Here is a 12,187-nt window from a genome sequence, read left to right as displayed (position 1 = left end):
TATAAACAATGTAACTGCTTCATTAATAGACAGAGAAACAATTAAACAAGGTAAAACATGGTAACATAAAAAGTTGTAGTAGTCAGGGTGAACTTCACACTTCACATCAAAGCAGATCTTGGTCTAAAAGATGGCTATCCTAGTGCTGTTTGCAATGACAAACTTAGTTTTTCCAATTAATCAGTCAGTCATTTTTATTTATAAAGCTTCCCTTATGCCGGGAGCACATGTGTAGGGGCTGCTTCTGTGAGGTTGATTTTCTGAACTTTGTTTGAACCGTCCAAGGTCACAGTCTGCAAGTGCAAATTCCAGAGTTGTGAAATAAAGCAATATATGGAGCTGCCCTCCTCTTTTTGTAAGAGGACCGACAGATATTCAAAGTGATGTACTTTCATCTTATTCTACACCCTCAATTAGGGAGAGTCACAATGTGGTCATTTTCTTCCTCTCTAACCATTGAATAAAATAATAATCAAAATGCATTTTGATTCATTCTTGATTGACTCAGTATCTCACCTTTGGGTAAGATTTATTTGTTTTCACCTTCCTGGGTCTAAACGATCCAGCTCTTGTAGAAATTTACGAATTTCCTTTGAATATGAATGTGTAAATGTTAATGTTCACCCTAGCAATCACTTTCTACTGTCAAAATAAGAGCAACACGTACCCTACAAAATAAAAGCCTTCACATTTTTCACAGAGGTAATTGCTCTTTTGGGCATTATATAGTGTATGTACTGTTACACATGGGATTAGTGTGGCCCTTTAAAATGAAACTTACTGAAAATAAACGCCTCAGTATTCCTCCCAGGTTTAGGCACCGCCTCACAATTTAAGTTGTTCAACAATCTGTTTCCAAATCCACAAACTCTGAGGCGTTGGTCATCTCTCCTCTCTTTTTAGTTTCTCCTTTCCCTAAACTTTCACCTACCATCTACCTCCAACACAACATCAGTGATCTTTAAATGCAGTTACACATTTTGCATCATTTCCAGTTCAATGTCAAAATCACATCTATAACATTTTAGCCTCTCTGATTTAGCATTCATTTATGATATTATGAGCATAACTTATTACTATTATTATAATCATAATGTGAGTTATTACATGCATTCTTCTGAAAAGAAAACAGGAATAATCTAATATTCTAATTATTTGATAATAAGTTTGAGTTGTTTATTTTTACAAGTTAAAACAATATTAATATGAGTATTTTTTGCTTTGGGTCTTATCCAATTACTCAAAATGTTTAGTCTTTATTCTTTAAAACCTTTATGCTTTGAAATAAGGAATAGTCTCAACTATTTTTTTTATAAATCTGCAAACTAGAAATTTACTTCCTCTTTTTTTCAAGAATGCTGCTGTTCCTGTTTCATGACTCTTTCTCTACCTGACTTGTAATTTCTTATGATTAGATAGAAAAAGAAATAGAATTAAAGCAAAGTTCGCATAAGACAAAACACAACAAACACAACCTGACTGATTTTACTGACGTTTGAGTCTACTGTTGGGTCTAGATGTTACTTATATGATGAATTTTAAAGGTAACTTTATGTATTGTTACTATTAAACTGAAATTTCCAGCATGGGGAAGTGGGATGAGCTTGGATTTTGTTTGACAGCTGCTAAAGTACTGCTCAAACAAATAAGTCTGTAAATGAATGCTTTAAAAACTGAAACCAGTGAAATGTAAATGTCAATCTCCTCCCCCTCAGTGTCATAGTGGGTGTACCCTCAAACAAAACTTTCAAGAATGTTGTTTTTCAGACTAACCAGGGACAGACCCAAGACTTGCATACAACAAAAACAATATCTCCTTTTTGGAAAATTTCACTCATTGGTTAGCTTTTAGTCAATAAGAGAAAAACAAAGTATATAGAGTAGAACAAGGATTACTTTATTTGACTATGAATCACACTGCAACAAAGTAAACAGGACTTCCTGTATTTGAGGACACGTCTGATGACTGGACGTTTTTCTAACCGTCAGTGTGGGCGGGTTACAAAGCACCACAAAAAAAACAACAAAAACTCCCCGACAAATTCAAAGGTCTCTCAGCACTCAAGAATTTAGAGACACTTTGACTCTCAAGACTTCAAGAACTCTTCCTTCAGGATCTTTAAGCTGAAGTGAGGACACAAACGCAAAGGTAGCTCTTTTGAGGATCTTCCTGCATTTGAGAACATGTCTGACGCCGCTCAGGAAGATTCAGGCAGCATTCTGTGCGACATGTGTACAGAGGACAGGAAACCAGCACGGAAGACCTGCATGAAATGTGAGATCTCCATGTGCGTCCAGCACCTGCAGGCCCACCTCACCACACCTGTGTTACTGCAAACTCATCCTCTGACTGAGCCCATGGCTATAGATGGAAACACCAAATGTCCCCAGCATGGGAAGCTCCTGGAGTACTACTGCCTGGACGATAAGACCTGTGTGTGCGTTTCCTGCGCCATTGAAGACCAGCACCGCCTTCACAACATGAAGACCTTCTCCACGGCCCACAAAGAGCTTCTGGAGAAGCTGAAAGCTGAGCAGAAGGACTTACAGGTGAAAACTGAGGATGATAACACGAGTCTGGAGAAGTGGGAGAAGACTGAAAGAGAGAAGCTGGCACGCAGCAGCGTGCGTCTCATCGAGGCTGTGACTAATCTACAGGACGTTTCTCTGACCAGTGTCCAAAGTTCAGTCTCTGCTCGAATGGTGTCCATCAGAACCAGCAGGAGCAGCATGCAGGCAGCCCAGAACGAGAAGGACACCTTCAGATTCCTGCAGATGTACTCTCAGGTGAACCAGGATGTGGAGAAAGCCAAGGATGTGGATCTGAGGAAAGGCTTGGAGCCGGGCCCCAATCGGGACAAACTGGTTCTGGAGATAAGACAGAACGGAGAGAAGATGGTGAACCAAGCGTCCAACTTTTTAGAGTCATCGTTGACCCTGGTTGATCCTGAAAGCCACCAGGATGTCAATGATTCTTCAGACTTGATCTTTGAACCCCGGACTCCCAATAGCAGTATGTCTCTGTCCAAAAACAAAAGGATGATTTTTTACCACAGCTGGATGGGTCAATGTTCCGGCATTTTTCTAATCCAAAGCACCCAGTCAGTTCCCAAATATCAGAGATGGATCCTCAGTCTTCCTGATGAAGGTAATTGGATGATTGGTTTGTGTGATAAACAGTCTGCAAACAAACTGAATGATCCTGTCTATGGACTGAGCTGTTACGATAACTGCCTGAATTGTGTTGCAACAAAGTATTATGACGGTCCAGGTGCCTATGACAATTCAATGGCTTCTGATAATCCATTTAAACCTGTCAAAGCCCAAATCAGGAATCAACACGAGATTCAATCTGCATTCCTCAGATCTAAGGAAAGGATTGGAGGGAAGGACATACCCCGACCTGGAAGGGTGGAAGTCTTTTGGGATATTTTGGCCTCGAAGCTGTCTTTTTTCAGCAGAGCTGGACAGCATCAGAGAGAGGAAATAATTACGATTGAGATGACTATCTTCAACTTGCCGCTGGTCCCTTTTGTCCAACTGGAAAAGAAAATCCCCATGACACTCCCCGGGAGCAATGTCAATGCTCTTGTGGGTACAGAATCCCTGGAAAGAGTAAAATGAAAGAGTACTACCAGTACTCTTATGAGAGAAGTTGCCCACAATGTGGCAGAATAGTTAGCGTCCCATTAATTACGGAAATTGTTTGCGAGCTTTGCTAGCTTCTTAAAAAATAATGATCATAGTTTTTATTAGCATTTAGTGAGCATGAATGTGGCTTGTGATTGATGATTGTTGGTGAATATATTATGGAACATAATCAAAGATAAATTCAATAAAGTTTTGAAGTGTTGTTATACTTTTCACTGTAATCAGATTATTATCTTCAGCTTGATAAACCAATATTTGGTTTTCTGTTGGCATGGACCTTACCAAGCTCCGCCCAGAAATGCCCCTCGAAAGTCCCATGTGGCTGCATGTCTCACAAACAAAGCCTCGCGGTGCTTAGCTTCTATGTGTAAACATTTCGACTGACTCTCTGCAGAGTATTTCTGAGTCGATTAGTATAGCATTTCTGCCGGATTTTCAAAAATATTAGCCATGACAATGGACAGGGGAACCAACAAGTTCATGTCATCTTTTTTGGACGACATGCTACCGGTCGATGAGGAAAACAGCAGATTCTCACACACTCAGCATAAATATAGCAGTGGACAAGACCACTGACGCCTATTGTTCTTGCAAGGCTGGGTAAGTCGGACATTCATGGTTTTGAGGGTTACTTTTGAGTCAGTAATTTCTGATGTTGGCAAATGTTTGAGTATGCCTAGGCCTTATACACCTTACTCGGTGCTAGCGTGGCTAAGACGATTACAGTTTAGTGCAAAGCCTTTTCAGGTAAAATAAAATCTTTAATGTATGTCAGACACATTGCATATTGATCTGTTCAGCTAAGACTGTGTAACTGACAGGCTTCAAGGTGTAGAAGTTGTGTCGGTACTGCCATTATGCTGTACTTGGCTAAAAGGTTTTCATAATGGATGCGTTTATTATTGACTTTTTTTTCATTCACTAAACACAAAGAAAGCAAAGCAATAATACTTACACCAGCAGACACTTTGTTCTTATTGATCCTACGACGGTTGAGCTGCAAATGCGGTCGTGCACAAGATTTGATCAAAGCAAGGCTTTCCGTTTCAGATTTTGGAAATCTGTGAATTTTAGTTCCACAAATACGATCAGGATACCTGACATCGCCTGTGCAGATACCCCACTGACGGTGGAGAACCATTCTTTTGAGTCCTGATGCAAAACTTTCTGTCGGTCTGCTAGTCCACAATGAACATTAGCATGTATTTACTACTGTAGCTTGTTTGTGACACGGTCACGCAAGTGGTAGCTGCGCTGTGACGTAAAATTGGCATTAGCCAATGATACGTGGCCCCTGTGGTAAGGTCCATTGTATGCAGCCTCATTTTAAACTGCTATTATTTCAATGTGATATTTGTCTGGTGGTTTATTTATGTGGTGGTAATAAACAAATCTAAACAATGTACATTAAAGACAATGTAACTGCTTCAGTAAATAATAAAGCCAGAGAAATGTTGAAACGTGCAATGTTTTATTGACTCACTGTAAAAGAAAGACCAGGTGGGTTTAAGGACTTGGCAACAACTTTAAAACACCATGGTTATGTATAACATAGAAAAAGATGAAAGCAGTTTAAAAATAATCATAATTACATGAACTGTGTAAAGGTGATGTCGAAAATCTTTGAAAACTAATTCCTAAGAACGATCTCTTGTCACGAAGCCTATAATAAATAAAAATGTAGGTAAATGAACTGGAAATATATTTGTATTAATTGATACCTCTCCTCCTAATTTAACACCGTCTCAATATTTTCCATTATTGGTCCACTAATATTACAATCGACATACAAAAAAGTCTTTTTAAAGTGCAATACCTGGGTCCTGGAATGATAGAGCTTCTAAAAATAGTTTTTTTTTCTAAATTGCTAAAACATTTGCATATAATATAAAATCTTTTAAAATAGGCATTAAGACATTTGCTTTGAAATTTTAAGTTGGGGACAAAGGCTTGCAGCAGAACACAGTGAAGACATGTCAGGCTTACTGTTCATGGAAAAAACTGAATGTTGCATAAATAAAATAAACTACAGTGAAGGATTTTTGCTTTGGAATGATAAGCTGAGGAATAAAAGCTCTAGTTTTTTAGTAAAGCGTGTGACTCCTGCAACGTCTAAAGGGATTGATACATGTGGAAAGCTTTTCTAAAAAGGCCAATCTGGATTAAAAACAGGCATAAGAAGGACAGTATTTTATAAGTGCTTTCTATCAGCTCAGTTGCGTTTCTCTATAAACAAAACACTGGAATGGAATCAGAATCAGAAGGCGGAGGTAGACGTTTAGCTGTTCCCAAAGACGGTGTTGAGCTGCTGGGTGACCCGGATGAAGGTCGTTCTGCGGCTCAGCTCCTTCAGCTTCGCTGCTCCAACGTAGGTGCAGGTGGAGCGGACGCCTCCCAGGACGTCTCGTATCGTCTCGTCCACCGGCCCTTTGTAGGGGACTTCCACCGTCTTCCCCTCTGACGCTCTGCAGGTGTAAAAAGAAAAAAAAAAAAACACAAAGCATGAATCCGTCGTCGCAAAAACCTCAAAACAATCAGATTCAAAAACAACAAAGCTGCTGTTTTTTTTTTACAGAATCTCACCTGTAATCAGCTACACCTCCTGCGTGCCTCTTCATCGCCGTGTCGGAGCTCATCCCATAAAACAGCTTGTACTTCTTGCCGTTTTTCTCGATGATCTCGCCGCCGCTCTCGGAGTGACCAGCCAGCATCCCGCCCAGCATCACAAAGTCGGCTCCGGCGCCTGAAGAGAACCACGAGAAGCAGTGAGATCACTGATTTCAAATTGATGAGAATCACTTTGTGTTGAGAGTCTTCACTCATTTCAAAAGCAGAGACAGATATAGAGGTGCTCTATAAACAAAATTTACTGAATTTCTATTTACTACTTTCATTTTAAAAGAATGAAACTTACCAAAAGCCTTGGACACATCCCCTGGACAGGTACATCCTCCATCCTGCAGGACAGAACGGCAACAACATGCGTCATCTAACTTTAACTCTAAGATTCATTATAGCTCAAAATGCCTTGAGATCACTTCCTAACAGAGCTTAGAAAGATGCTTAGAGATAAAAAAAACAAAAACTAATAGTCATGTTTATATTTATTTTTGCCTTTATGATAGAGCATGTACAATTTTAGCTTAGTTTTAAGAGGAAAACCTGTTTTACATTTTCTTGATTTGTTCAAAGATTTAATTCCGAACTTTAGGTAGGCTGCTCTGAAACCAAAGAAAAGCATCCCAACTTTGTTTCGTGTAAGGCCAACCTTTTGTAAATGAAACCAAAAAATTCAGCGTGACTTTCATGAGACCACGACACATTTTCCCACAAGCTTTAGGGAGATTTCAGCCGCTTCGGGAAAGTTTTCTTTGGAACAAAAGGCTTCTGTCTTGCATTCCTCTTGGCAAACTAATTGAACAGAATATTTCAGATAAAAGTTTCAAAATAACCTTTTATGGTCCCATTTTCTTTTTACAACGCAAAAAGCCCCCAGCCATTTTAACAGAGGTGAAGACAGTATGAAGAACTAATTAAAAGACATAACATGCTTTTTTTCTGGCAAAGAAATCCTAATAGAGTTAATTTATTGTGTTGAGAAGTTTAATTTGGTGACTGTTTGTTCCAGGAGACTCACAGATATAATGTGGCCGCCCAGGCCGTGGGCTGCATCTGCACATTCAATCACAGCGCTGAGCTGCGGGTAGCCGACCCCCGTCTTCTTACGGGTGGTACACACAGAGCCTGAGGGGGAAGACACAGAGAGCCTGAAACGTCTGCAAACGGCATAAATTTAGATGATTATTAAAGCCAGAGCAGAGATTAACGAAGTTCCTGATCTGTGACAAAAGCAAACATAACACTCTGGAGATATTTAACTCAGTCAGCCTGGAAATGCTGAAAATCAGGAGGATGATCACCTGGTCCGATGCCTACTTTAATGATGTCAGCTCCAGCAAGAATCAGCTCTTCCACCATTTCTCCCGTCACTACGTTCCCTGCCTGAAAAAAAAAAAAGAAGGCTTTAACTTTATTTTCTGCAGTCCAACGTACTTTGGTTTTAAGCTCTTTCCTGGACGTTTACTGACCATTATGGTGTGTGAGGGAAACTTCTCCCGGACGTCTTTGACGAAGTGAACGAAGTGTTCGGAGTAGCCGTTGGCCACGTCTACACAGATGTACTTGAGCTGTGGCACGGCCTCCACGATGGCAGAGATCTTCTCAAAGTCTCCTTCTCCGGTCCCCGTGCTGACGGCAACACTCTAGGGACAAAAAAAAACATCCAATTTGAGACATTAGTCAAAAAAACAAACAAACAATACTTAGGATTTGACGTTGGGTTTTAGTGCAGAACTCGAATACCTCCAGGCACTCAGGGTGCTTCGCAGCAAACTCTGACCAGTCATCTATAGAGTAATGTTTGTGGATTGCAGTGAAGAGAGTGAACTAGGGGACACAGATAAAGATGAAAATAAAGTCAATTTAAAAAAAAATCCAACATTTAATTCACATCTATTTATTTAAAGGGGGGGGGAGAGGACATCCCAGAAGCTTATTTCTATTATCCATTATTCAAAGTGGGAAGTACAAGCAATTATTTCTACACGGCTTCGATACATTTTTCTTAACTACCTGATTTGATACCAGTAAATAACACAGAAGAAGGTAAATATGACGTGGCGTTCAAACATTAATCAACCTCGTGCAGAGCCTGGGCCATCTCGAAGGTCCCCACGGTGTCCATGTTGGCGGCGATGATGGGAATCCCCCTGTAGCTGCCCTTGGAGTTCCTGAACGTGAAGCTCCTCAACAGGTCCACCTAGAGAGGAGAGCACAACAAAACTTTATCAATATGTCATACCAACGACTTTGTTAGCCACACACTCCACAAATCTGATCTTTTTTCACTGAAGAGAGGGGAGATTGGTAAAAAAAATAATGTGTCAAATGAATCTCCCTGTGCAGTTTAATACAAACCCGTAGATTAAGGCGTTTTGGTCAGATGAGGCTAGTATTGAACTTTTATAGGCAAAAAAAAAATGTATATGTGGTGGAAAAACAATAGTGACCATCACTCTGAACAATATGTAAAAACGTGATGGTGGTGGAGGCAGCATCATGCTGTGGGGAAGTTTGTCTCCTGCAGGAACATGCATGCTGTTCAAAGTTGACGGCTTTCATTGAGGGGTGTCAGAGTGCAAATAGATGCAAACGCACACAACGTGTTGATTTGTTTTGGTCTGTGTCACAAGAGTCTACAGCTGGACTTGACCCACCTCACTCCTGGACTTGAGCGTGCTCCGTTTGGGCCGGAGGAGAACATCCTTGAAGTCCAGCTTGATGTCATTCTCAATGCGAGGCATGGTGGAGAAACGGAATGTTGGCTAATGATTAATGACAGGAGACTCTGAAAGAGACAGAGATCAGCGATCAAGACGGAGCCGCGGTTTTTTTTCTCCCTCTCTCTCATTTCCTACCCATCTTCTCCCTCATTCAACTTTACATATTCACAGTAAGGTCGGAAAAGTCGATTTAAGTTTTAAGGACTCTAAAAATATAAGAGACAAAAAACATGTTTTCTTTAGGGGGAAAAAGAGAGAGTTTTGTAACATGTATCTAAAGCATGCTAGCTGATTCCACATGTCGGAGCGTGCAGACAGGGCAACCTCTTGTCAAAATTCAAGGTTACATCAGTGCACACCCGCACAACTCCCGCTACTTTATTAGGACAAACAGCAGTTGTATAAGAACTGTGGATATTACACAACAAAATGCGACACATTTAGCAGAAGAAAGCGTTTACCGTTGGAAAAGTCAGACAAGGAGGTTATAAAAATCGTCTGGACCGCCTCCCCACTTCCTCTCGCCGCTGTCAGGGAGGTTTTACAGCGGCGGACATCGGCTGCTCTGCCGCGCTGTAGTTTTTAGACGGCGTCCTCTCGAAGGCTACAGCCGGGTAAGAACTACAAACGCGACAGTCGCTTTACGTCCCGCTTCACTGTTGTCGTAAATGCATCTTAAGGCAGTTGGATAACAAATCTAATGTTTGCTTTTCTTTGTAGGGTACTTACGTGAATCCCAGCGACATATATATAGGCAGCTGTGCAGCTGTGTAGATTTATTTATTATAAAACAAATAAAACGAATAGTAAGTGAAGCGGAACAGTGTTGCTCTCATAAGCGGTGGCGGGGGATTTAATAAAAAAAAACACAGGAAACAACCACTGGATTTCTAGAACAATTATTCTCCGACATAGAAGCTGAAAAATATTTTTTTATTTACAGCCACAGCAGGTTAAATAATAAATCCTGTTAGCAGACTGCTCGTTAAATTATTACACCTGTGTATATTTATAACAAAAATCATCCAACAAAGATGTTGATAAAAGTGAAGGTAAGTAACGTGAAACAATGACTTCTATGTATAGCTAATTGTTATCGTAGTGAATCATAATCTGCTTATCTCTGACTCTGAAGTGTTCTTATCACAGACTCTCACTGGCAAGGAGATAGAGATTGACATAGAGCCCACAGATAAGGTACATGATGGCATTTTACATCTTCATTTGGACTTTGAACAGACCTAAACCGACTGATTTTATGTGTTTTCAAGCCCTCATCTCTGTTTGCAATATATCCCAATGCAGGTGGAGCGAATTAAAGAAAGAGTGGAGGAGAAAGAGGGGATCCCTCCCCAACAACAGAGGTTGATCTACAGTGGAAAACAGATGTAAGATTGTTTTTTTCTCTCAGTGAGCAGTCATTTTGGTAAATTACTGCCATATTTTTTTGCAAACGCAACAATTTCATTTAAAGAGTTTTATTTATGGTTTTAGTTGATAGTGAGCTGTTTTTGTGTGTGTGTGTAAATCATGTAATTGTCAATAACAAAGTAATTTAGCATAATTGTTCGCCCAGAAATGAGACACGTGTTATATTAGCAGCACCAATTGATTGTTATTAATTCAAGCATTAACAATTAGATTTGAATGCTTCCTTCATTTAATTCATTAATTTTCTTTTCATGATGGCAGGTGAATACCTCCTTTTCAGTCACCTCTACAGTAATGTAGCTATGGGATTTTTAATTGAGGTTAAAAAGCAAGAACTATAGTAAAACCTAACATTTTCTTACTTGTGAAAATTTATTATTCCTACATTCCCTACATTTCATTTAACATGAACGTGTCAGGTTAGCACTTTCCAGTTTTGAAGAGGCGCTCTTTGTCAAAAAAGTGTTTTCGCCACTGGTTTAATAAAAGTATTTCTACCGTCTCGATTTCTTATACACTCTGTCTTTTTTTGTTGTTGCTTTATTCATGTTTAGGAACGACGAGAAAACGGCCGCAGACTACAAAATCCAGGGCGGCTCCGTCCTTCACCTGGTGCTCGCCCTCAGAGGAGGAGGCCGCCCGCTCTGCTCCACGTTTTAACCGCCGGCTCGACAACAACAAGCTCAAACTGACACGACGCCTTCAAGAACCACAGCGCTACTGGAAGCGGTCGCACAATCACCCGGTGCCACCGAAGGCACCACGGAGTCACCGGCCGAGTCGTCGAACCAGTTTCTGCTTTCCGTCTCTGGCTCCTTCACAGCCTTTCGTGTGTTTTGTTGCCAAAGCCGTGTGCGCAGATGATCAATTCTTTAGCTTTGGATTAACACTTGACTGATTAGCTATTAAGGACAAAAACCACTATTCAATCGTCTTTCTGTCACTCTGTGCAAGTAATGTTTGTGATGGAGCAGAGGATGTTTGCTGCGCCTGAAATAAATGAGACAACTGTAATTTAAAGCCGGAGAAGGGATGTCGATCCTTGTAGAGTTAGATTGTCACAAAGTATCGCACGGGGTTTGATAGAGCTCTTATGAAGCACTGATGTAGCAGAGTAAGTGTGAGAAGACTATAGCTTTAATAACAGGACTAACCCTAGACCACACAGGGACCATTGTTGGGTTTTGGTTCGGCTTTTTTTTTTGTGTGTGTCTTTAAGTGCTTAACGAATGAAATGCCAGGAAGGTTGTTTCCACTTTCAGACAATCTTATGTTTGCTTTGTCTTGTTCTGTTTCAGAACAAAAAAAAAAAGCTCAGCAAAAACACTCATTTTTCTCTCTATAATGGAGAAAAGAGCAAGTAAAGAACATTACCATGATGGTCAAGAGTTGGCACGACCATCATGAACCTCACGGCTTTTTCTTTTTTTCACCCGAGTGTTTCATGAATAATTTGAACTTGCTCCGATTCATGAAGAAGTAGTATGTTTACTTTTCTTATCGCGGTGTCGTCACCTGTAATACCCTACACTTGTGTTCAGTGTCCTTTCAAACGTATCACTTTGTGAAATAAAACAGATTCTGCGAAGGCCCTGCGTTTTACTGTCCAGTGTTCTCCCAGCAGTCTGTTGTTCTAAGAAGGTTTTCCATGAGGTTTAAGAGTATGTTTACGGGAATGTTTGACCAGAAGTGCATCCATCCGTGAGGTTAGACACTGATGTTGGCTCACTGTGTCCTGTACTGATGCAAAAGCCTCAAACTAG

General features: G+C 40.4%; 3 protein-coding genes across 3 annotated transcripts; 2 read left to right on the top strand and 1 right to left on the bottom strand.

Moving 5' to 3' along the window:
- The first annotated feature begins 1,798 nt into the window (after positions 1–1,798).
- LOC108166864 (uncharacterized) lies at positions 1,799–5,111 on the top strand. The gene has a single exon (XM_017308542.2). It carries the CDS (start codon positions 2,185–2,187, stop codon positions 3,622–3,624), a length of 1,440 nt encoding a protein of 479 aa, XP_017164031.2. The 5' UTR covers positions 1,799–2,184; the 3' UTR covers positions 3,625–5,111.
- gmpr2 (guanosine monophosphate reductase 2) lies at positions 5,106–9,595 on the bottom strand. Its single transcript, XM_008427992.3, has 10 exons — positions 9,455–9,595; positions 8,928–9,058; positions 8,351–8,470; positions 8,014–8,097; positions 7,740–7,913; positions 7,572–7,653; positions 7,289–7,395; positions 6,566–6,608; positions 6,235–6,394; positions 5,106–6,116 (listed from the first exon to the last, which is right to left on the bottom strand). The coding sequence occupies exons 2-10, from the start codon at positions 9,012–9,014 to the stop codon at positions 5,930–5,932; spliced, it is 1,044 nt and encodes a 347-aa protein (XP_008426214.2). The 5' UTR covers positions 9,015–9,058; positions 9,455–9,595; the 3' UTR covers positions 5,106–5,929.
- A 72-nt stretch (positions 9,596–9,667) lies between these two features.
- Positions 9,668–12,012, top strand: nedd8 (NEDD8 ubiquitin like modifier). Its single transcript, XM_008427991.3, has 4 exons — positions 9,668–10,045; positions 10,143–10,190; positions 10,299–10,381; positions 10,979–12,012. The coding sequence occupies exons 1-4, from the start codon at positions 10,028–10,030 to the stop codon at positions 11,082–11,084; spliced, it is 255 nt and encodes an 84-aa protein (XP_008426213.1). The 5' UTR covers positions 9,668–10,027; the 3' UTR covers positions 11,085–12,012.
- The last annotated feature ends 175 nt before the right edge of the window (positions 12,013–12,187 follow it).

The sequence above is a fragment of the Poecilia reticulata genome, chromosome 18 (genome assembly GCF_904066995.2).
Source record: "Poecilia reticulata chromosome 18, P_reticulata-male-v2, whole genome shotgun sequence".
NCBI classification, from domain to species: Eukaryota; Metazoa; Chordata; class Actinopteri; order Cyprinodontiformes; family Poeciliidae; genus Poecilia; species Poecilia reticulata.
Note: the sequence above shows the minus strand (reverse complement) of the source record. Positions and strands in the feature narration are given on the sequence as shown.